General features: G+C 41.6%; 1 protein-coding gene across 3 annotated transcripts in view; it reads right to left on the minus strand.

Moving 5' to 3' along the window:
* Positions 1-26,074, minus strand: part of LLGL2 (LLGL scribble cell polarity complex component 2) — a 76,110-nt gene that overhangs the window by 38,083 nt on the left and 11,953 nt on the right. For all 3 annotated transcript variants that reach the window (XM_089536223.1, XM_089536240.1, XM_089536232.1), the window contains exons 2-3: positions 18,055-18,159; positions 648-745 (exon numbers count right to left, since the gene is read on the minus strand). In XM_089536223.1, the coding sequence (XP_089392349.1) occupies positions 648-745; positions 18,055-18,129 (173 nt within the window). In that variant the 5' untranslated portion in view covers positions 18,130-18,159. The remainder of the gene's footprint in view (positions 1-647; positions 746-18,054; positions 18,160-26,074) is intronic.

A 26,074-nucleotide genomic window follows, 5' to 3' on the forward strand; every position in this document is an offset into this window, starting at 1 on the left:
TTTATCTGCAAGCACCACTTTTGACTAGACTAGATTAGCTTGACTCACTTCTACAAGAGTTCAGCACATTTCTCTTCAAGTGACACAACAGAGCTCCCATATAAGCTCAACTGATCAGATTTCCTTTGGTTCAAATTCTGCCTCTACAGAAACCAGCTAGGTAGCTTTATACAAATTAAGTAGGCAGACAGCATTTCTCAGTTCTATACCTGCCCTCCCAAAACCTCAGCCTTTCTATCATTCCCTCCACCATCTCAGTCTGCACTACTGAGTCTGACTCTGTTTGGGCATTGCCTCATGGGACTGCAACCATGCTCCTCGGCTATGTAAGCTCCTCAGATAGTTTAGACGTTTGTGTGATCATCTGAAGCTGGAATGCCTAGATAGGGTTATTATTATTGTGAGTGTTACTGAGGTAACTTTACTAGGGTGGGCAGTTTGTATCCCTGCCCAGATGTTGTTGGACTGCAACTCTCATCTGATCTGGCCAGCAGAGTCAAGGTGAGGGATGATGGGAATTGCACCCCCACAACTTTCTGGCATGGCCACAAGTTGCCCCTGTAATACATAAACGCAATATATCACCACTCATTTGACCTACCTGTCATTGCTGAAAGCCATTATGCAATTCAAAACCAAAAGGATACAGTTTGATGGCTCCTGACCGGGTCCCGATAGCCATAAGATGAAGGAAAGAGCTGTATCCCAGAGCACTGGGTTGGTGCGGAAAGCCATGTTCAACAGTCTGGAGGAAACACAGAAACACAAAGCATTTACTACACAAGGAAATACAATCACGATGGTATGGGGACTAGCAAACAAAAGGAACTTGTTTTTCTGGGAGCAATTGATCCCCTTATAATGTACCCATAGCCTATGTTTTGGCAAAGTAAGTCAAGATAAAGTCCTTTCTAAGATTAAGTCTGACAGAACCAGAGGTTTCTGCTACTGTCTGCCCTCCACATTCATTGGTTTCTCTTTTGGGGATTTGATTATTCTTGATTTTGTAGCTGCTGCTTGCTTCTTCCTCCTCTTCCTCCCCTCCACCTCTTGCCAACAGTGCTAGCCTTATCACTCTCTTCTCCACCTTGGCACCATGGCACCTCAGCCAAAATTTCAAAGCCCCTCTGTTCCCTAGGACAATGAAACCTATTTAATCAGCTGGCAGCTGATCCATCTCTTCACCCCCCTCCTCTTGTCCTGCAAAAAGGGCTACCCCATCACTCCTTTTCCCATATTGTCACCACAATGCCTCCACCAGTTTCCAAGCCTTCACTCCCTCTCCACCACCTGGACAATGGAGAGGTGGGTGCCGCATCTGCTGCTAAAATCTATTTCAGGATCCTAGGGAGGTGGAGAGTCTTTGAAAACCTGGCTGAGGTGTTGTGGTGCCAAGGGGCTGATGGACTCAGGCTACTGGCAGGACAAGAGGCAGTGGGGTGAGGAGGTGAATCAGCACCCAACTGCTTAAATTGGTTTTAGTGTCTCCTAGAGGGGCAGATGGGATTTCAAAATCTGGCTGGAGCACTGTGGTGCAAAGGAAATGGAGGTATGGGCCAGGGTTGCTGGCAGAAAAGGAGTCTGTACCATGCATATTGGGGGAGTGGGCTTATGATAGTCATGGTTTTTCCATTTTTGCAGGGACCCTGTACCCCTAACCCCTGTGAATGTGGAGAGTGGACTATATTCATCTTTACTCTTACTGAAAAACTGTTGTTTTGAAGAGGTTTTTTTTAACCCCATTGGAAAAAGATGGCAAAGAGTACAATCTTTCCCTCAGTCAACCCCAACAGCTTGGACCCAAGTGGGAGTGATCAGTCTTCAGATGCTTAACAATACTTGATGAAATCTCCTTTTCACTTTACATGCCTTGCAGTAAGTAATCAGCTATATACTGTAGGAAAAGTCACAGTATTTTGCATTTCCTCTGTGAACACAGCCAGACATAAGAATTGATACCCACTGTGAAAAGACAACACACAGCTGCCTTGATCACAACTTATATAGCTCTAATACATCTAGTCTAACCAGAGACTGGAAACATTACTTTTTTTCAGCAAATATCCAGAACCACCCCCCCGACCATTTCCATTCTTTTCTAGAACTGTAATCAGAGATGTTTTCAAGACCAACGCATGAAAACCCAGCTGCATAAAGAGGGAAAGACAATGTACTCTGTTTCAGAAGCAATTTGAGAATCTTTCTCTCAGGAAGTGGGCTTAGAAATAAACAGAGGCTGCTGACTCCTTGAATACAGTGGGAGCTTGCCATCTGCAGATGGCAAGCCCCGTTGTTCTCAATGGCTGCACACACATTGCACCGCCATTAGGGATAACGACACTTGAGGTCCTGCATTTTTTCCATATCCACGTGTGTGTGTGTGTGTGTGTGTGTCCTGAAATTGATCCCCCACCGATATGAAAGTCCAACTGTATCGTCAAACACCTGTTGCATCAACTTGTACCTTCTTTGCTGCTTCCAAAGCTCTGTCAGCCTAGCTGCCAAAAACATTTTAAGCAGAAATGTCAGGGACTGAAACCTTGCCATTCTCTTCCTCCACAGTCCTTGAGAAACCACAAATAAAAATCAGCAAGGCTTTCCTGTACAGAGTTTCAATTTGAAAGGGGTTTTGCAGACTACATGATGAAACTGGGAAAAAGTGACCATTGTGCATTACCATACTCTGAATCTAATGGCAATACTGTCTGGTGGATTCAAGGAGACTTAGCCCCCCCTTCCCCCCCCAGATCAAGTACAAGACAGTCAAGCAATAGGTCAAAATACTTCTGAAGAATGGAATTTGAGTGAAAGGATAAAGGCAACTGTTAATTCTAACTAGAGTGCTAAATCCCTACTGAAGTACTTATATTCAATCAATGGGAATTTGCTAAGAGAGAGGAGGCTTGGGTTTCCCAGATTTAAGATTTGGTGTAGTTAAAGGATTGGATAACCTATGAAAATATGAGACTGCTAAAATTAGAAGGTTTTGATTTAAGATTTGGCTGGCATGGTTTTTCATGTTATGATAAATCTAAGGTAATGCTGACCTTAATAATCATTACATTAGAAAATCACTGTTGAGAATATGGATTAACTACAAAACCAGATTTTGCTTTAAATACCATTGTGAGTTTCACCCCATGAAGCTTTTTATGTAAAAGAAAAATGAAAATAAATGGATCACGAAATCTCTTGAAATCAGTAAATGGTCAAATCACTAAGAACTGAAATTACAAGTGGTTAATTTGCAATTGTACTTTTATAGGCAATTGTTTAAAAGGTTTAAAATGGATAAGAAGTTATTTGGCGTTGAAATGACAAAATCAATGTCAAATTACAATTATGCTCAAATAATGAAAAATAGACATCTGAAATGTATACGTTATTATTGAAAATATAAGTGGAAGATGAACAAGTGAAAGAGTGCATGGCTAAATGGGCACAAAATATAGGTCATAATATGAAGATGGAAGAGCATGTGGGAAAAAGGATTAAAGTTTACTTTAAGTTATGATCTTAAAGAAAATTTTTACAAGATGATGTACTGTTAGTATCTAGCTCCAGAAAGAATTTCCAAAATGTATAAAGGTTTTTTGAGTATCTGTTGGAAATGTAAAAAGAAAGAAGGGGCTTTTTATCATATGTAGAGAACCTGTGAGGTGGCAAAAAAATACTGGACTTATATAATACACTATTAGAGAAGAGTTTTCAAAAATTCAAGTTTCAACTAAAACACCAAGGTTTTTCGCTTGTATTGTTGAGTGACAATATGGAGAAAGAAGATGGAAGAATTATGTGTTTTATCATAACAGCAATGAGATTGTTCTATGCACAGATATGGAAATAAGTGACAGTCCCAACACAGGGAGCCTGGCTGTTAAAACAATATGGATTTGCAGAAATGAACAAACTGACTACTTTAGTTAAGGGGAAAAAATATAGACTCATATAAAAAAGAATAAGAAAGTTTTGTAGAGTTTATGAGGAAGACCAGGAGTAATGTAGCAGTATTAGAAATAGAACATATTATTAAGTAGAAGTGTGGCTAGAGTAGTTATTATGGAAAATAAACATGTAGTTTTTATTATGAATTAGAGGGAGTAGGAATAAGAGATAATTATAACCATAAGTTGGTAAGTTAGAAGCCACATGTATTCCCTTGTATGTGTTTTTTAAAGCATTCATAATTTACTGGGTTGGAGTTAGGGGAGGTTATATATATGTTTTTTATCCTTGTGTGTTGTTTTAGGTTAAAACTTACAATATGTGAATAATTTTTTTAAAGGAAATTTGCTAAGTCAACAATTATATGATTCATTAGGTCTATGCTAATTGGAACTTGCAACTGGATTTTGGGCAAGGTCGGCATAGTCTCAAAAAAGCACATACCTAGTACAGGACAAGAGAAGCAGAGCACATCACATGATGGCTGCAAAGAAACTAAACAGAGCAGAAACAAAGAAGAGTTTTGTGACATCTTAAGGACAAGTAAATTTTAAATGGTCTAAGTTTGTTTATTTATTTATTTGATTTCTATCCCGCCTTTCTCCCAGAAAGGGGCCCAAGGCAGCTCACAAATCCATTTCCTTTATGTCGTGTGGCTTTCAGCATAAGATGAAAGTCATGTATGGGGCGCCCATGTATGACGTGGGTGCACTGTAATATAAAAGTAATATAAAATTACAGACATTAAAACCACACTAAAACCATGATACCTGCCTATATAACAAACACCTAAGCCACGCCATGATTATACATCAAAAGCCTGCCTGAATAAAGCCATTTTTGCTTGCCGATGAAAGGCAAGCAGGGAGGGGGCCAGCCTTGCTTCTCATGGAAGGGCATTCCAGAGGGCAGGAGCAGCCACCGAGAAGGCTCTCTCTTGTATCCTCACCAGCCGAGCCTGTGATGGTGGAGGGACCGAGAGAAAGCCTTCCCGGACGATCTTAGGGCTCTAGCTGGTTTGTATAGGGAGATACGGTCTCTCACATAATCTGGCCCTAAACCGTATAGTGCTTTATAGGTCATGATAGGTTTGTGAACAGAAGTTCAAATTATCAGAAGAAAAAATAACACATGCAGTTTTCTGTTTGGAATATCATTTTAAAAATCTGTATTGTGCAAAATATGTTCAACAGATCGTACACAGGATGAACTCTACTGGGTTTGTTTCAGTCTGTCACATATTTGAGGCCAGCTTCCACTTAATCTGGCCCTTTTCAGATGTGCTGGACTACAACACAGCCATATGTGATGCTCTCTCCATCATGTCAGCCAACATATCTTCTGACTTGTTATGAGATATTAGTACCTGGAGCTGGCAGAAAACTTGCAATAATGAATAGATTAAACAAACGGAAACCTTTGTAACCTTTGAAAACATGTCAGATATTTTTATTTTAAAAATATATATATTAAAAACAGTTTAGCAGAGGGGCCTTTAACCAGGGCACACCTGGAATTTGGAGGAAGTGTGGGACTCTCACAGAGTCTCTCAAAATACCTGACAGTCATAACAAGTAAACTTTTAACAAGTTACAAGTAAAATAATCTGTGAGATGATCTTTTTTAACCACAGGATTCTCCTATCAGTACTCACATCATCAAATTAATTTATATTAATGTACAATGTTGTCTATGGTCTTCATAGTTTGAGTAAAATATGGACCTGACATTTGTCAGTATTACCATGGCACAAAAATATTCATCCAAGACAGGGGTGCCAAAAATAATAATAATAACTTACGGTCATAGAACAAATCCATCAACTAGGACATTAAGACCTGATTGTATGTGTGTGTAAGGCCGATATCTAGCTAAGTGAAACAACCATCTCAGACAGCAAGTACCGGGTGCAGAGTTAACACCTTCTTTACACTTCTTCCTAAGTTCCCCTGACATTCCTCTTTTGCTGGACACCCCACAATACCAGTCCTGCTCTCCCTTACCTAGCCTGCTGTTCTCAAGTGTGATCCCATTGCCAGTATTGATATAAAGAGGGTGGTTCACAATATCTGTATTTCACAGAAGGAAGGGACACCATCTTGTCCTTTACCTTAAGCAATAAAATGTTTTGGATCAGTCTGGTGTGCTGACCCAAGAGCAGGAACCCATCTGTCCAGATCAAATAATCATTTAGTAATTACTGAACTTCAAAAGTGGCTGACTGAATTTGCTTGCTGCCCAATCACGCAGCCACCAACCATTCTTTCCTCCTGCAGTATTGGTCTATCAGATTGTACGTTTATGGTAAGACACTGTCATACTGTATGTGTAACCCCTGTACAGCACTTATAAAAACATTTTAATACGCAATTAATTTTTTTTAAAAACCTATCTTTATTCACCCTGCTGTGAACCTTCAAGTGACAGTGGTCCACATTTAGAATTCTCAACTGTCAGTGGAACCCTAACCTTTCAAATTTGGAGAAGGAAATAAAGCAAAATAGCTTGACTTCTCAAGTGCCTCTTGAATAAATTAAAGATTCTTTGCTTGTTAAAAAGAGGCTTCCACTACCACTTTCTTTCTTCCACATAGTCACTCGACACCCCTATATTGTTTGACCCCTGTTTCCACTTGGGCAGTATAAAGACCAATTGCAAGCAATTCTCTTCAACTGGACTAATACCTATTAGTTGCATGCAATAGCTTTTCAGAATTTTCAGTGTATCCATGTAACTGAGAACCTAGTATCTGCAACTTTTTTAAATACTCTTTTAAGGTTTTTCCAGTCTCAAACACCCCCCCTCCCCCATATTCATTTTGGATTACTTTTACCATACATTTTCATTTCACCCTTTAAAGCAAGTTACTATAATAATATAAAGATTTTTCTTTTCTTACATTGTAAAGGCTATTGTACAGTTTTCCCCCATTCTGTTTGGTAAATATTCAGTCACCGGGAAGCAGTCATTGTTGAATTTAGTAGTATCTGCAACTTTTAAATATAGTATTATCAACAATTTGTTAAAACAAAAAGGTAAACGGGTGGCTCCATCTTACACGACTGTGCATCAAGAGTCCAAACCAGAGAAGACAAGGAGGTGTATCTTGAAGAGAAAACAATGAAGTCTTGTAACAGTGAGTGGGGCAGAAAAGCTCAGAACGCAAGCAACAGCAACCTGGATTGTATCAACAGCCCTTTTGTTTTCTGATTCGATCATGTGCGAGCTGTAGGCTATCCTTAGAACACGGCAATTCATTTTTAGTTTGTGGGCTTGGGCTACAGTAACTAGCACTTTTAACAGCTGAGCGGACTCAACCTCTGCATAACACTGGAAGGGACAGATTCGCAGCTGCTTCTCCCACTTCTCACCCAATACCAGCATCAAGTCTCCTTTTACAACTATAAAGGAACAGCTGTTTCCCCAAATACTCCATCAAGGAGAAAAGGAGCCAAGACCATGGTCAATTATATTTGCACAACTGCTTAGTCAGTCAATGAGACAGCCTGGGTTTACATCAATTAACAGGGCAGGTTTGAGGGCTCATAAAAAGGAAGGAACCCCCTCGCAGGTATGAATTAAGTGGAATGCTTCCAGGTAGGTAAAACACAGGTGAAACTAACCTGTCTGGCAGCTGAACTTTGCCAGTTAGCTAACTTACTACTGCCAGTTGAGACACGCCTGCCTTAAAGGGAGCTCTCTGAGAACCAGAATGAGAAGAGGGAGGTACAGTTTCTTTTACTTTGACAAGGAGTTTCACTTTATGGTGTTCACTGGTCTCCAAAGAAGATTTCTGCCACAATGATTCTTTAAAATCTCCAGGCAGACCCTTCAGTCAGACATCTGCAGCCTTCATCAAAATGCTTAGACAGCAGAGGAAAATTTCTCACACAAACACACACACCAACTTTGCCATCTTTAAGAGGACAAGAGGGCCTTTACGAGTGAGCACAGGTAGCTGGGAATAGTTTCAAGCTTCAGAAAGTTTGTGAAAATAAAACCCTATGTAACCTTGTATCTGCGTTTCCCTCCATTGATCTCAAGGTAATGTACATGGAATAAAGAAATCACCAGGAACAGATGACACTCTGACAGAATTGCTACAATCCACACAGACAGAATCAACTAAATAACTAAAATATGCCAACAAATATGGAAAACAAAACAGTAGCTAAAAGACTGGAAATGATCAATATACATCCACATCTACAAACAAAGGAGACACAAAAGACTGCAGCAAATATAGGAGCATAGCGTTGATTTCCCATGCAAACAAAATTATGCTCAAAATTCTTCAACATTGACTCTAATCATATATGGAGAGAGAAATTCGAGAGGTGCAAGTAGGGTTCAGAAAAGGAAGAGGCACTAGGAACTACAATGCAAACATATTATGCTTAATGCAGCAAACTAAGGAATTCCAGAAGAAAACCAACATGGGCTTTATAGACTACAACAAAGCCTCTGCCTGCATAGATCATTAAAAGCTATGGAACTTCTTGAAGACATGGGAGTGTCACCACATTTTCCAGTCCTGATGAGAAATCTGTACTTAGGATAAGAGGTAACTGTTAGAATAGAGTATGAAGAAACTGTAGAAAGAGAGGAAGACTGAATGCCAGATAGATAGACTGAGTCAGGGAGCTGAATATACAAAATCTAAGCAGAGTTATGAGTCAGGGCCGACTCGAGGGCAGTTAACAGCAGTGTACATGGCTTACACATTTTTATTGTTACAATAACCCTGTCAAGTAGGCCTGACTAAGAGGCAGTGAGTTTCATGACTGAAACTTCCCAAACCCAAGTCCAACACTCTAACTACACCATCACACTTATGTAAAAGTAATGTAAACCTATAAAGTTTAGATTCTTAACTCTACTCTCATTGTGTTTGGCTTCAATTCAAAGTGCAGTTACAGTATTTGTTCTAATTTTTGTTTTCCTGTGGATGAATGTTAAATTATCTCAAGATGGGAAAAGCTTTAACAAGACTTTTAAAAAAGAAACCAGCAAGGAGGAGCTTAAGGATGCCAAACAGCAGGAGGTGGCCCTCACTGTGAGTAGGCACCTCATCTTACTTTTTGCTAGTGCATTCTGGGGTGCATATGAAGAAGGAGCACATACCAGCAAACCAGTCCTGTGAGAGGTTATTTTTGGGGGGAGAGAGTCTACTGCAAAGCACAGGAATCTATTGAAATGATGTGAGGTACTGTAAATAATACAAATGAGAACAATAGTATGGACACAGGATTCAAGGTTTAAAAAGGAATGTGAGTGGAATATGCCCTGTGGCATTTGGAAGATTCTTTTGTTTTTGGAAGAAAGCATGTTTTAACATCAACAGGAAAAACTGGAAGAGCTGGTTTGCTTTGGTCAATCCTTAAAATCTGTGCTAAAAGTAATCTCTAAAACCATGAATAAACCATGATAATTGAGGAAATTTTACACATGCATCACTTTGAATAGCCAACATTATAAGTGTATGAAAATGCAATGCTGATTTGTAGCAGTTGCATTCATACACTTTTTGTATGTGCACCTTTTTAAGGAGTTCTGAAATTCAGCAAGTTTTAACATTAGTACTTTGAGGGAAGGAAGAAGATAATATCCCCTGCATGAATGAAACGACTCCATCATCAAAGGACCTGAAGAGGGGAATTGAAGGCCTGAAAGCTCATGCCAAAACAAGTAAATCTCACTGGACTCCTCCCCATCCATTCCTTTTTATACTACATTTAGATAAGAGTGGAAGGAGTTTCAGTATGACTGCTTCTGCAGCTAGGGATAAGAGGCTAAGACTTAAGTGGGGGCATGCAGGGAGGGGGGAATCCAAGGTTGCAATAGTATTTCACAGCAACCACTATTATATGATCTTCTTCTATTACTAATATTATTGTTGCTGTTAACAAATAAATAAATAAATAATGCTGAGACAGTGACAGTTTTGCTTTTTAACGGTTCGATGTATGCAAACTTTGTTTCATGCACAATTTTTTTTAAAAAATGTTGTTTATAAAACTACCTTCAGTTTATGTATGTAAGGTATATATGAAACATAAATGAATTTTGTGTTTAGACTTGGGTCCCATCTCCAAGTTAACTTATTATGTATATGCAAATATTCCAAAAAATCTGGCGTGAAAAATCCAAAATACTTCTGGTCCCAAGTATTTTAGATAAGGGGAGACACCCCCTGTAATAATAATATTCCACCCTTTTCCCAGTTCAGGACTCAAAGTTACATACAACAAATAAAAAAAATACTTGGATCCAGCATTTGGAAAAAATTTTTTGGATAAAAGCCTCCAGAATCCCTCAGTTAGCATGACCACAGCTTGTAGTCCGAAAATAACATTTATAAACTCTGCTTTGATCTGAGGAATTTATGAATTAATGGTGGGAATTCACTTTCTGCCAGAGGTCCACCAGGACTTTGTTCCAAGGCCACAGAATTATCCGTAATACTTAATAATAATAATAATAATAATTTGTTTTATTTATATACCGCTATTCCAAAGATCATAGCGGTGAACAGCAAGTAAGCTAATTAGCAAGTAATCTAATTTGCCCCCAACAGTCTGGGTACTCATTTTAGCGACCTCGGAAGGATGCAAGCCTGAGTCGAGCTTGGGCCCTTTTGCTGGTCTTGAACTCGCAACCTTGTGGTTTTGAGTGAATGGCTGCAGTACAGGCATTTAACCACTGCGCAACCAGGGCTCCGTACTTCACATGCACAAACTGTAAGAACAGTCGTCTTGTAAATCAAGCCATTATTATCCTTCCCTATTGCATGTGGAGGCATTGAAGCAAAGACCATGACATTTTCCTAAAGCCACTTAGTGTTCACAGCAAAGATCTGATTCAAACCAGGGATACCCATTTTCTTTCTTAAAGCACATCTGCAGTTACCCTGCCACACCCACCACAGCATTCTCTCAATGACAGCTTACGAACTCTCTCTCCAATTAAACCAGTACTTTAGTACGCTACTAAATGTCATGCTAGCCATCAATTTGAAGAGCCTTAAATGGACATTCAACAATTCATGAACTCTAAGGGCCTTAATCGTTACTAGCCAATGATGGCAATATACTTCCCTCCAAGGCCAGATTTAACATGCCTCTCAATATCCAGGACTGGAGTGGGTGAACCTGAGATTGCCATTACAATTCATGTTCTCCTTGTGGGCTTCTCCACTGGCAATTGATGCAGCAACTTTGATACCCCAAAGGTAGGAATCCTCTGGCCCTTAGAGATGCTGAACTGCACCCCTGCAATGGTCCTAAGCCAGCATAGCCCATAGTGAGAACACTGGGAGTTGCAATTCAGCAACATCTGGAGAACCACACAATTTCCACCTTAGTGATGGGCCTCTGATCTGATCCTACCCAGATCTTGTGGGTTCTTACCGCAGTCCTTATTGCACTCCTGCTACCTACATCCCAGCAGCAGAAGGCTCGACAAGAGAAATACATCAAAAGCAAAGAGAGAAAAACGAGAATGAAAACATATGTGGAGTCTCATGATCACTGCCCAAGTCTTATGATCATTGGGAGTGGGCTTTCTCTCCATCCCACCACCCTTGCAAGATGAGCTGGACACAGGAGAGAGCCTTTTCAGTCTCTTCTGCTCGTAGGCTGCAGAACTCCTTTCCAAGAGGTTAAATCACCCTCACCCTCTGCCGTTATTTCCACCAGTAGGAAAAGACCTCCTGTTTAAACAAGCCTTCACCCTCAACTCACCAGGGCTGAGGACGATGCAATTAGGTCTGCTGTTTTTTGTATGTAAAATGTAGTTTTAATGTAGTGTAAATGTTTTAATGGTTAATGTCCTAAGAGTATTGGTTTAACTGCATGTATGGTTTAGTGTGTGTGTGTGTTTTTTAAAAAAACCTTTAAACTTTTGTACTTTATACTGTTTAGATTTTCTGTTTTAATTTAAATGTAAACTGCTTTTGGGGAGAAAATAAAAAATAATTCCAATAAATAAATAAACCCAGCTAGAGGCATCACTCAAGTGAAAGAGTTACACAGTAAGCGCTGAAAATGAAGATATGTTTCCCACTCCAAATGTATCAGCCCCACAATAAGCTGCTTTGCTAATATTGCCAAAAGTCTCCAATTTCCCTTCCTTTGTAACTTAACTGCTATACTAAAGTTGTGTTTCTTGCTCGTTAATGGATGTGTTTTTAAATTTTCTTTTAATTCTATTGATAATGCTACCAAGGACTTAATGTATTGGAAGGCAGTGCCAAATTGTGGAATCATTCAGCTGTTACAAGGGGAAACTGCAGAAGGATCTCATGTTTCCTGTTGGAATCTCAGGGTTACCAACATATGTTCCCTACTGTCCCACCACATCAGAACCACCTAATACAAACTGTCTCGTGCCAGAGAAACCTAGGACAGAGGAAAACAATACCAGAGGCCCACCTCTATTCCAACTGGACTTCCCCCTTCCCTGACAGAGAGCATCTGATACCAAGTGCATGTAAATGAAAGGCTGCCGGGAATGGGAAACAGACATAGCTCCTGGAAACCATTTTTGTTTTCTGTAAGTGGTTTTTCACAGGTCTGCTGTATGCTTATAGGTGTTGTGTGCTACTCTGAGGATTGTAATTAGAAAGTAAGATATAAATCTTCTCAACAAACTAAATATCAGTAAAACAATTTGACATCAGATTCTGTAATCATCAGAAAGTTCAGTTCAACAGAGTGAAGACAAACACTGCATCCCTTGTTAGAAGCTAAAAGTTCTCTCAGCAGTTTGTTACTTCTTCCATTATGCCGTTTGATCCCTCCGTGACAACTTTTGCTCTGCTCATACACAAATATCCCACATGGGAGGAAAGAACCCCCAGTAAAAATAAACATATTAACATGCTGCATTACCAGCTTAATCTGCAAGTTCAGACCACAACAATCATGAATTCCCAACTTTCCTTATCACTTGAAATTTTAGATGGGCTTCCATGCAACCCTCAAAATTCATTACAGAGATTAGCAGGGACTTCACTGCTTTATGAATTGCCCCAACCCTCTAGAATTTGGGGGATTACAACTACCTTAAATCCTGGCCAACATGGAGGATGATTTAGAGTTATAGCCCAGAACTTCTGTAGGGCACCAGGTTAAGGAAGGGAAGGCTGACTTGTGCCACTAGCAGATGCTATGTGGTCAATGCTACTATCAGCGTGGTGAGTCATGCAGCTCATGAGCCGATTTAAAGATGCCATAAATTGGCTCCAAGCTAAGTGAGCGGATCAGATCAGATGGTACAGTCTGTGCACATCTAAATCTAAAGGAGTGGGCAGAGCATTCTGCTTGTTTTAGACAATAGGTTTCTGTCCCTAGGATGTATGAAAATTACACTGAACATGCTTTAGATCAGGGGTAGGCAACCTTTTTGAGCCAGGGGCCAGGTTGCTGTCCCTCAGACAACAGGGGGGCCGAACTCAAAATGGTGCCCGGAGTGGCGCGGAAGCTGCGGCGGGGGTGGCAATCGGCGGCAGGACCGGGCTGGGGCCGGTCCCAAGGCCTCGCCGGGCCAGATCCAGCCCACGGGCTGTGGGTTGCCGACCCCTGCTTTAGATATTCTATAGAAAGGCTTCCCAAAAAAGCAGATAGCCGTGTCATATTTGTACTATCAAGAAACTATTTCCTAAGCCGAACTAGGACTTTCTGCTACCTGGGTTCTTTCCACATGCAAACCAGATATAAGATCAGGACCACAAAACCTGCATGATTGGGGAAGCAAGAAAAAGCAGAAAGATGGTGGAGATACACCTTCCTATTATCAAGTGTTTCTTCTTCACACCTATCTACTGAGTGCAGCATTCAAGCTTAGGCTGCTATTTAGGGAATTCAAACAGCTTTGGTCCAGTCACACGTTATCAGTGACTTTTCATTATGTTTGACAGTCTGATAATCTAACTGATAAGCCATGCTTGGATGATAAGGAGGTGAATGAAAGGAGAGGCCCCCAAAAGCTTCCAGCTCAGTTCAGCGCATCATGTTGCTGCCAGTCTCCATCTGAGAGAGAGACTGAGACTTATTGAGACTCCTTGGCGGGTTACAGACCGCCATGAAAGTATGCGCAGAGCGCGTACTAGGGTTAGGAAGGTGCGGTGCTTCCACACCTCCCTAACCCTAATATGTGCTCTGTGCATAAAAAATGACGGCGGCCGTTCAAGATGGCCACCGTCATCAGGACGTCACGGCCGCGCCGCCTCTATACGGGGCGGCGCGGACGTGACGTTCTCGCTCCACGCCAGGGCGCCTAGAGCGCCCTTAGCGCGAACCAGGAAGGAGCTCCGTTTCGGAGCTCCTTCCTGGTTTGCGGTGCCGCTTTGCTTCACTGGGCACAGCCTTCAGACGGCTGTGCCCAGTGGAGCAAGGGAGAAAGGGGCCAAGCGGCCCCTTTCTCTCCCTCCCCGCCGCCGCAGGGTGTCCTTGGGGCTTGAAGCCCCAAGGACACCCCTTTTCAGGCTGCGGGGAAGCGGCATTTTGCCGCTTCCCCGCAGCCTGAAAAGCGGCGGATCAGGGCCTCAGCGGCTGCCGTTCTGGCAGCTGAGGCCCCGATACACCAGGGAAAGGGGCAGGTACAGCCCGCCCCAAACAGGCGGTCTGTAACCCACCCTAGAGTCCTCAAAAAACTGCCCAAATAGTCTCAAAGATAGCCCTTGGACCTAAAGTGGCTCCTGCTGCTTGACAAATTTTGAAGATCACTGAATTAATTTTCTTCAAAGAACAGGTAACTGAACTGCCACATATTCTTGCCCAGTCACAAAATTATCATACCTTTTAACCCTGGGAAAAAGACAAATTTCTTAAGACTTTCCCCACAGAGCAAAAGACAAAACGTACAAATGGCAGAGGACGCCTGCAGTTCTTAACTTCTTTTAATAAGAATGTTTCCCCATGGCCAACCTTGTTTTGCTTTCTCAAAATCATTCTTGTTTAGCTACTGTATTTTCTGGCGTATAAGACTACTTTTTAACCCAGGAAAATCTTCTCAAAAGTCGGGGGTCGTCTTATACGCCGGGTGTCATCTTATAGGGCAGGTGCTGAAACTTCCGAGCTGGACTGGAGAATCTGTGGTTGCCGCATAGTGTAGGGGGAGCTCAAAATGGCCGTGGCCGCATCCCCTCCATATGTGGCAACCATATGAAAGCAGGAAGGGAGGTGCTGTACAAGTACTGTAGAATAAAATCTTGGAGACAGGGAGGGCTGGACAGGCAGAGAGAGCTGACCAATGCCAGCAGGCATTGCATACAACAAGATTTCCTGTTAAATACCTGCATGTCATAAACATTTGAATTAAAATTACCATATTGAAATCAAATCTGATTTTTAACATTTTTATTTGGTGTGCATTGGAAGAGGGGTAGTCTTATACGGCAAGTATATCCCAAATGCTATATTTTAACTGGAAAAGTTGGGGGTCATCTTATATGCCCAGTCGTCTTATATGCCGGAAAATACGGTAGTTGTTAAAATCAAGATTTGCAGTTCTACAAAAATTTTCTAAGGCACTGCACATTCACACTGAAAGCCTTATCAGTAGATCAAAATTCAAGGAGCATCATTCAAAAAGTTTATTCACCTCCTTTAGAAAGCTACATATTTAAAATTAATCCTGGCCTACAGACAAACAACTGGATTGCTCCACTCCCAACACCTTAAGTAACAGAAACTAGAAATCTGAAGAATTTCATAGGCCTTAAATAGCAGGTCTGTGAATTTTCCACTGGAATTGTCAATTAATATGACTGTTTTATGCCACCAAAAAGAATCCTTCATCAAGGCAAAGCAAACATTCCACTTAGCAAAGGAGAGCATTTTACGTTATAGAACAACACAGTTAATTCAGAACAGTTGAGCTGACACCTATTCTGAAGAGGTATCAAGCTGAGTAAATGGTTAACCACGCAAGGCATGTTAGCACTGTAAAGCATGTAACCTTACCTTGGAAAACACCTTGCAGAATGTATATTTTAAGCTAATGACCTCAACACTGCAAACAGATCCTTCTCCTTTAAAAAATGTGTGCTTGAATGTAGGAGATCTTTCCAAAAGAGTGGGGGGGGGGTTAGTTGTGCACACGTAGTGAGTACCTGGATCACCAGCTGCATCACTGGGGGTGGGGAAGCAAATGCCCCATCCAAACAATCTTGTTATCTTTGAAGAATATATACAACTTTCTTAAGTTGGTCCTTTGCCAGACAAGAGAGCCAGCATAGTGTAGTGGTTTGTGCATTGGACTGGATATCAGGGTTTGAATCCCTGCTTAGCTATGGAAACCCACTGGGTGACAAGTCACACTTTCTCAGCCTCAGAGGAAGGCAAGGACAAACCCCCTCGGAATAAATCACGCCAAGAAATAGCCATGTCAGAAACAACCTGAAGGCACACAACAAACACACCAGGCAAACTGAGAATAGGAGCACAAACAAGACCTGGGGAAACATTTTATACTAATAGGTTTTTAAATCATGCAACCCTCCAAATTATGTTGGACTGAAACTCCCAATATTAATCACTATTGGCTATCTGGACGGTGGCTAATGGGACATGCAGTCCAACATAATCAGGAAGGCTGTTTTGAGTCCCAACCCTGATCTAAGGAGCTGAGCAGCATGAAGAAAAAATGGTAAGTAACACACACAGAGACGTATTTCTTACACTCAGGTTTCATGCTTTAGCAAATGCAACTGAAGTGTGAAAGTGAAACTAGGGCTGGTATGACATAAGATTAAGATGTCAACACTGCAGCTTCTGATGTGCAGATTCCAGCACTCATGTAGAGCCAGGTCTTCCTAGGTGAGCAACCAAGGTGGGCTCATCAAGATGCCATCACAGTTCTTTCAATCTCTGGGAATGAGTATGAACAATGCCTGGAAGAAGGACTTGGATGTTGAACTGCTTCAAGCAATTTCTTACCTAACAAAGAAAATCTTGGAATCAAAAAAGAATGCTGCAGCTCCCCAAAAACCAATGGTGTTTTGCTTTTATTCATAAAGACTGAGTTTTCAATATAGCTATTTGTGGCAATATAGAACATGTAAGAAAAAACTAACCTGAGAGAGACCAAACCACTTGTGGTCCAAGACACACACACACACACACACGTATTGTATTCTATAAAAATAAAAGCTTGAGAGTAGGCTTAATGTTCCAGGGAGAACTAGCTGCCATGGAACATGGCAGTTAAAACCTTTTTTGCCATCTGTCATTTTCACCACCTATTTTCATCAACTATTAGTTCATACTATATTTATTGCCATTCATAATTGCTGACGCTCAGAAAGTGCAATCCTTGCACTTGCCAAAACAGCTAAACAGTTTACTGATCATGTTGTGCATCACAGAAGTTGCATATATGTTTTATTGCTTCCAAACAGTCAGTGGCACCATCTGTCATGTAGGATCAGAAGCAGCCATTCTTCAGCTACACAAAAGCAGATCTTTAATGAACAGAGGCCCACTTACAACCATTGTGGTTTAGTACTTACATGCCGGTTCACAGCTTACCCTATTGAAAGGGAAGAACACAGCACTACACCTTTTGCTGTGATAATTAGCAGCACACTAATGCTGTTTACACTTCTGAAAACAAATTTCAAACACTTCCACTGCCAACATTCAAGTGTAGCAAAGTATGTGTTAAGTCTGAAAGATGTACATTGACCCTTCCATGTTTGCTTAAAGGCAGCATTATAAATGAATCAAAATAGTCGCCTCCTATGTGCCTCCTCAAATGAAAAAAAAATGTAACCAAATAAAAGATAAAGGCCTTCTACCATAAAAACAATAAACAAAGCTTATGAGATCTGAATGCCTATCTGAAGTCAGGAAACAGTCTGCTATCTTAAGACACATGCATACATAAAAGGCATATTGTATCAGGGGCTGGGTAAGCTCAACATTCATTTTACAAATATTTATTTGGCTTCGTACTCTTTGCCAATCCAACGACTGTCCTTGCTGAATATAATTTCCCCTTCACATGCAGCTGAAGATATACCACCTCTTCAGCCTGTATGGACAGGCTTCTCTTTTGAGTTTCATCCTCATTTCATTTTAGGCACATTCAAGGCCAACAACATACCTTGTTAAACTGGAAAAGATCACGCTTGAGCCTCTCTCTTATTGGATCATGCCCAGACCTCAAAAATCTTCTCATTTTTCAGTTTTAACTGCTTGGCGCCAAAACCTGCAAGGAACAGCAACAACTTTCATAAGGAAATTTTGAATATCAGAGATGTATAACATATCTAGAACATTCCACAGAAACAGTTAATCTTTTGCCCTTTGAGCAAAAAAGGACAATACACTAAAAATGATCAACTATCTAGAAATAGCACAGGAGCCCTGGAGACCCTCCAACTTTTTTGGCAGCACTGACTAGTAATTGCTGTTGTACCATTTGTTGTTGTGAAGCTGCCATGGGGTTTTCTTGGAAAGTTTCAACTGAGGAGGTTTGCCACTGCCTTCCCCTGAAGCTGAGAGAATGTGGCTTGCCCAAGGGCACTCCATGGTTTTCTATGGTCAAACAGAGATTTGAACCCTGCTCTCCAGAGTCATAGTCCAACGTTCAAACCACTACACCATGCTGGATCTCATCATCATACTTAATCAAAGAAGTAAAAGAGGAAAAAACAAGACTGTCCCTCAAATAAATAGCTGCTTAGATTTGCAACTTTTGCAACAGAGCTAAATTTATTCTACACCAAGGGAAAGAGACACTGCACAATGCTGCTTACATTTTTACATTAATTATTCTAAAGCTACTCTATCCCAGTTCATATTAATGCTAACCTCAGGATTACCCCTGTATTGTTAAGCATTCTGTGAAAAGGAGTGGTGAAACCACCAAGTAGCTTCCATAGTCTTAAAGATCAGCTTGAGAACAGCAGTACTCAGTATCCATCCAGAATAACAAATAGATTTCCAGAGCATGTTTGAAGGCTTGAATTGAGAGGACAATAATATACTTCTGTCATGACAAAATTCTATGAATGTGAAGCCACAAACACATGTCGGGACCTTCATGCCTGCCAAGAGAATCTCAGTCACAAAGTGCGATTCTCAAGGTAAGGTTTCTTGCATGCAAGTCGGATCTGAATTCTCACTGTTGGGTTAATATTCACAGTGAGACTGCTATTTGCACTCTAATCATGAACCTACAAGTTATACTGCCCTCACAGTAACAAATACAGCTCTATGTTTGGGTCAAGAATGTTTGGGAGTAAGTCACCCCCTCTTTTGAGCAGAGCTCAGGACCTCAACAGATTCACTTGCTAAGCCATCAGGAAAGCCCCTCAAGGACCTAAGAAAATCCATCCAACATCTGGACACAAGACATAAAATACAGCTCTCCAGAGTTGCAGGCATTCTCTTTTGCCCAGAATTAAGACAATGGGTCAGTGGTCACTGGCACATCCAGTGGGATCTGGCATAGGGGATTGTTAATTTATTTTTGTTTAAAACTATCAGGTTCTTTGCCCAGAGACAGATGGAAGGCAAAACAGACATGGGAGTTCTAACAGCCTTCATGTCTATCTAGAATGCTCAGTAACTCTATAAATACTAACAGAAATTTCTAAATAGCAGAAGTATTCCTGAATTACTGGAGTACAATAGCATTTGGGGCAAACAAATTCTAACAGTTAGCTAGCTCCAATTAGTTGCTACAGAAAATGTTGGACTTAGAACAAAGGTGGGAAACGGCTAGATCAGGGGTCGGCAACCCCCGGCCCATGGGCTGGATGCGGCCCGCAGAGGCGGCAGGACCGGCCCCAGCCCGGTCCTGCCGCTGCCACCGCCGCCACCTCCTCCTCCTCCTCCTCCTGGGCCGCTTGACTGTGCTGCCTTCCTCCTCCTCCACCGTGCAGAGGAGGAAGAGGAGGGCCGCGCGGCCTGGGGCACAGGAAGCAAAGGGGGAAGCCCTGTGCTGCCCTCCCCGTCTCCCAGTGCAGGCCCGCGCCGCCCACCTTCTCCTCTGCCTCCTCCGCCCCGCCCCCAGGCCACGTGGCGCATGGAGGAGGGGGGAGGAGGAAGAGGAGGGGGGGAGGAGGAGAAGAAGAGGAGGAAGAGGAGGAGGGGGAGCAGAAGGAGGAGGAGGAAGGAAGAGGTGTGAGTGGCCAGAGGCCTCAAGGTTTTTTAAATTTTTATTTTGGGTGCTTTTAATGCTAACAAGTCTCCCTTGGTTTGACAATGATAGTGTGATGATGATGATAATGATGATGATATGAGTCAGCTTGAGAGGCATGCAGGCACTGTTTCAGAAGCTGAGAAAGTGTCACCTTCCAAAGTGTGTTTTGGGTGCTTTTAATGCTAACAAGTCGTCCTTGCTTTAACAATGATAATGATGACGATGATGATACGAGTCAGCTTGAGAGGCATGCAGGCACTGTTTCAGAAGCCGAGAGAGCGTCACCTTCCAAAGTGACACTCTCTCCCTCCGGAGGGAGGCCTGGGGCCGCATGGGCCGAGAAGGGGCCCGCAGAAGCGGCCTGCCGCCTCCTGAGCTCCTCCACGGCCCTTGGAGCCCTTTTGGCCGAAGGGAAGAGCCGAAGGGAAGAGCCTGCGATGGGTGCCCAAGCCCTTCCCTTCGGCCTCCCTCCCCTTCGGCCGAAAGGGCCCCTTGGAGCCCGTTCGGCCGAAGGAAGGAACCAAGGAGGAGAGGGCAGGCACACGCCTCCTCCTCCCCGCGGGGTTTCGGTGGAAGCTCCGCCCCGGTTGTGCAGCTCCGCCCCCAGATGGTGGAAGCTCCACCCCCAACACATGGCCCCGCCCCCGGAGGGTGGAAGCTCCATCCCCCCCGGCTTCGGCCCCCCAGCTGTCTGAGGCACAGCAACCTGGCCCCTGGCTCAAAAAAGTTGCCTACCCCTGCTCTAGATGAAAACCTAAGATTAACATTTATGATTATTAATCATTATTTTTATATATTCAGCACTGGGACTCTTTTGAGAAGGGACACATATGCAGAGGAGGGAGAAAAAACAGTCCCTGGAGATCTAATAGAAGACAAGGAAAATTTCAAGCAACACCTCTGCCTAAACAACTTTTGCACTCTTAATTAGCAAACCGTTGCATCCAGACAAAAAGATAATACTACCTATCTAATCACACATGTATCTCACAATAACTGCACAACTGTTTGTGGACCTGCTGTTCACAGCACCACAACGAAGACAAGAGTGACAGAAACTGAAGGCCGTGTCCACAGCAAACAGTGAGAAAGACAGAAAACGTCACCAATTATTCTGTACTGAGTGCAGCTGCCCCCAATACAACAGAGCTTGGAAACATTATGCAGCCAAAGCAGTCTTTCCCAGATGCAATGCCCTCCAGCAAAGTTGGACAATGACCCCTATCATTCCATCCCATTACATCTATTGGCCAAGCTAGCTGGGAGATAACTTTTCCAAGCTCTGGAAGAGGCAGTCTAAGTATGGTTAAATGGTAGGCATGACAAATATTTTTAGGCTAAAAGAATGCTCAGAGACCATGAATTGTGTGCACTGCAAACCCATCGGGTTTTTCCTGCTTCTTTCAATTCATCTGTTTGTTCTTTTGGTTGAACTGCACACTGCAGCCCTGTCTGAAAACAAGTTGGATTTCAAAAGCTGAGCATATGAAACTACCTTATCACTTCCTCTGGCCCTGCCTTTGTCAAGCCTGACTCATAAAGGTTCTCAGACTATGGAAAACCATTAACAAGATGCCAGGGATTGAACCTAGGACCCTCTGTCTACAAAGTATGTGCTCTAGTACTGTTATGGCCCTTCCATGCTGAAGCCTTTCAGACAAAGCTTCTGATGTCAGAGCAGAAACATATGAGAAACCATGGTAGTCAGCCAAAGGAGGGGGGAATGAGCAAGGTCAGCAGTTTGTGCTATCATTTTTTAAACAAAAGGAGTCTAAGAACTTTTGCCCTTCAAGTTCCTCCAACTGTTTTGCACTTTAAACACTTCCTTTTCAAGAAAAGAGGGTTACAATTGTTAAAAAGTAATTTTTTAAAATTAAAATTTGAAAAGCAATGTCTCACACATTACTTTAAACATCAGTAATTTGTTACAAGAACATTGCTAGGTTTCTATTATTCGCAACGTGAACAGTTAAATTAATATCTATCCCACATTGTTACATAATGTGGCATTACTGATGCTTGTAGTAGTATTTAGAAGAAGGAAATAATTTACTGTTTTCTGATTTTGAAGCATCATAAAGATCATTACCTGGGTAAGCTACATACTACCACAACATAACTCAGTGTAAAAACTTGGATTGCAACAAATCTCTTAGCCATCTGGGATATTTCTATTTTTTTATGTTTGCATAAACAAGTGGGCACATTCTCTTTGCATTCCAGTCAGTAATGAGGTCACCACCCACTTGTCATATCATAAATCAATCTATTCCTTCAGAAGTTTCATTAGATCTTCCAACAGTGTCTCTGCCACACAAGAATGTGGAGAGTCAAATTAAAGGCACACAACAGGTAAGGTCAACACATTTTACCCTCCACTGGACTGAAAGCTGTACTGCTATTTTATAAAAGAGTAGCCATGTTAAAAAAAATGCAAGACAGAATTGATTAATGATATTTAATTTCTTATAAAAGCAGAGAAAACCACACATAAGACAATATTAGAATAATTTAATTTTAAGAAAATTAGAATTAGTGCCTGCTTTTTGAAACACATTTTTTAAAATGTGCTTCTGAGAAGATGATATCAATTTAGTAATAAAAATTAGTATTTTTTTCAATACTGTAGCTGTTTTTAATTTATTTTGGGATACTGAATTTGAAAAATGCAACAAAAACATCATGCCACACACAGTTCTTTCACAAATATATTTTTATCTATACTGTTTGTTACTCAACTTTGATTAGGCAGAGTCATTGATGTTCCAGTGCAATTTCTTGTAGTGCTTTTGAATGGATTTTTGTTTCATATCAGTGAATTAAAAAAGACTTTAACCCCTTTCTTGCTCTTTGCAGAATCATCTCATTCAGTCACATATTACAACATAGAAATGTCAGTGCAAGTTCTGAAAAAAAATATTCACGATGGAGCAAATCTGGGGTCATTTTTAGATTTAGAATGTCAAATTCCTCTAAAGCCAGCACACATTTTTTAAAGGTTTTTATCACCCTCAATTTTGCAGGCCTGTGTTATTTTTATGAAGGAGTTCCTTGAGACTTGAAAATTATTTCAAGGGTTTCTCTGCAACAAAAAGGTTGAGAAAGCTGGTTTTGAGATTATACCATACAGGATGGTTCAGGATTCAAGCCATGCTGGGCTAGGAATTGAGTATTTTTCAAATCCTCAGTCAGCAATGAAATTCTCATCAGGTGATCTTCAGTTAGTGTCTCTTCTTCACTGCAGCCTACTTATAGGATTCTTGTGTGGATACAATGGGGAAAGAACCCCAAAGAATGCCAACATGGCCCTGAGCACCTTGGAAGAAACACAGTTGGCCCGTCCCTTATGCGGGGATCCGTTCTGGACCCCGCCGTGTCAGGGAAAAAACGCGTAAACTCAAGCCCCATTGGAAACAATGGGGCTCATTCGTGTGGCGCGCACCCAGCGTGCCCCACTGCTTCTTCCGGGGCGCGAGAGAAGTCTTTCTGGCATAGCTTCCAGCGTAGAAGATACATGCAATGAACAAAAATAGCATGTAAGAAACATACATGTAATGAGATCATTTATATATATCAAAAGCAATGTGCTGGAATTCCATTCAAATTCAAAATTCACTAGCAATAATATGATGCTTTTCTGATACCTTTCTGGCACTTCCAGGTTGCAGGTCTTCCCAATAACGAATGAACCAATGGACAAAACATTGGGCACTGCACTACCCACACATGCTGATCTTGTACCAGCCAACAGAACAAAAAAATGAACATGCATGAGCCCAGGCATGAAGATTCAGTGTGTGCATCACCAGGGGGGCTGCCAGTTGGAGGTAAGCCTCTACAACTGTCGTACCAGGAAAGTATGAGCTAATTTATCATGCTTGTGTACCTACTACTTCCTTTGAGCTCCCACATCAGCAAAATGGATTTGTATCCATGAGCCTTTGAACAAACCATTTCAGATCAACTTCACAGGTGTTTTGGGCCTTCCTTAGTAATTTAAGTAGAGTGACATCAATGAAAGTTTACAAACAAAAAAACACCAAGAGCTAGTTGTTACATTGGCTTGATAGGGTGGCAGAGTCATTAGTAAACATAGTTATCAAGAATGGTTGCGGAAGCCCAGGACAAAAAGGGGTGGGGTAGGAATGAAAAATAAATAAATGCAGTGAGAATCTCATAATTACATTTGATCAGATTACACTCTACTTTCACTGCTGCAAGCAGCCAAGGGAGGATGTAGCACTTTCAAGCAGCTACCAAAGCTGGCCCAATCCTGTGAAATACAGGACTGACTACACCTAGTTTTCTTTTTCTAGCTTATAAAGACACACCATAAACATGATACATATCTCTCTCGAAAACACAGTACCCAAAACATCGAAAAGCCTATTGTTAATAATCAATAGCCTTTAGATATTGGTAAGAAAGGAAAAACATATACAGTCGACCCTCTTTTCTCACAGACTTGAGGTCCGTGGTCTTGAATATTCATGGAGGGGCAACCTCTGTTATTTTCAATGGGGCGCCCCTCCGCAACATACGTCACGCCTATGGGGCTTGAATATAGGCGAGTCTCCATTTTTGCGGTGTGTGTGTGTGTCCAGAATGGATCCCCCATGAAAACAGGGGACGGACTGTACTTGCTCTTCACTAACACTAAATTGTATTCCTGTGTTACTTCAGAATAAGTCCCTTTCAGATCAATGAAAATTATATTTGAGAAGACATATATAACCATTTTCAGCTATGTAGAGGGAAGGGAAAAGATTTGTGACACCTAATTGTGGCCTAATGGATTATTGCAACTCAGCAAACTTCCTTAATGCAGTCTCACTAGGCAAGCATACATGAGGGAGTGCGGTGAAATGAAACTCAAATGCAAAATATGGTAGCATGTGATAGAGTAACAAGTGTAGACCTTAATGGTGGTCTTTAAAAGTTACTAAAAGGACATGGGTGGGTGAAGAAATGTAGATAAGCAGGTAAACACATGTACGGTAGAGAGGAGTCTCTGTCTAAGCCCAGTGCAAGGCAAGTGTTAAATGTTAGCCTATATACTGGAAATGAATAGAAAAAGTACATTTTTAAAAATTAGACGGTCATAAAACATGTAACAATGGTGGTAATGAGATATTTTTAAAAATATGTAACTGGCAGTAATGTGACATTTAAAGAGACATCTGTAAATTGAATTTGAAAAGGCTTATTTAGCTATAAAATTTCACTGAAGTAAATGTCAATGGGTTATATTTGGGTAGACACGTATTGCTGTTGTTGCATGCCTTCAAGTTCTTTCTGACTTGAGGCATCCCTAAGGCGACCCAAGCCTATCATGGGATATTCTTGATAAGATTTGTTCAGAGGAGGTTTGCCACTGCCTTCCTCCAAGGATGAAAGAGTATGACTTGTCCAAGATCACCCAGTGGGTTTTCATGGCTGAGTGAGGATTCAAACCCTGTTCTCCAGAATCTTAGTTCAACACCCAAACCACTAAACCATACTGCTGCTGTTGCTGGATGACTTTCCAGTTGTTTCCAACTTATGGCAACTCTAAGGGGAACCTATCATGGGGTTTCTTGGCAAGATTTGTTCCGAGTGGCTTTGCCTTATTCAAAGGCAGAAATAGTGTGACTTGACCAAGGTCACCCAGTAGGTTTCCATGGCCAGGGGATTTGAACCTTGGTTTCCAGAGATGCAGCCCAATGTTCAAACCACTACATCATGCTGGCTTTCACACCAAAGGCTCCACCAATAATATCTTATCACATAATATTTGTTTACACAAAACCTAGTGTGTATCAGAGCTGCTTCAATGTGCATTTTTACTGCTGCAATGATATGGATATAGTTTTGAGTATAGACAAAAAGACAGGAGGGCACTGCATACCTCCCAGACCCACAGAGAGACTCACTGGGAGGGCAAGCATTACCACTCTTGAATAAGCTGTACACATCCCCAAGCTGTTGTCAAGCA

Source organism: Sceloporus occidentalis, unplaced genomic scaffold (assembly GCF_023333645.1).
Source record: "Sceloporus occidentalis isolate IW3139 unplaced genomic scaffold, rSceOcc1.0.p SCAF_1, whole genome shotgun sequence".
In the NCBI taxonomy this organism is placed as follows: domain Eukaryota; kingdom Metazoa; phylum Chordata; class Lepidosauria; order Squamata; family Phrynosomatidae; genus Sceloporus; species Sceloporus occidentalis.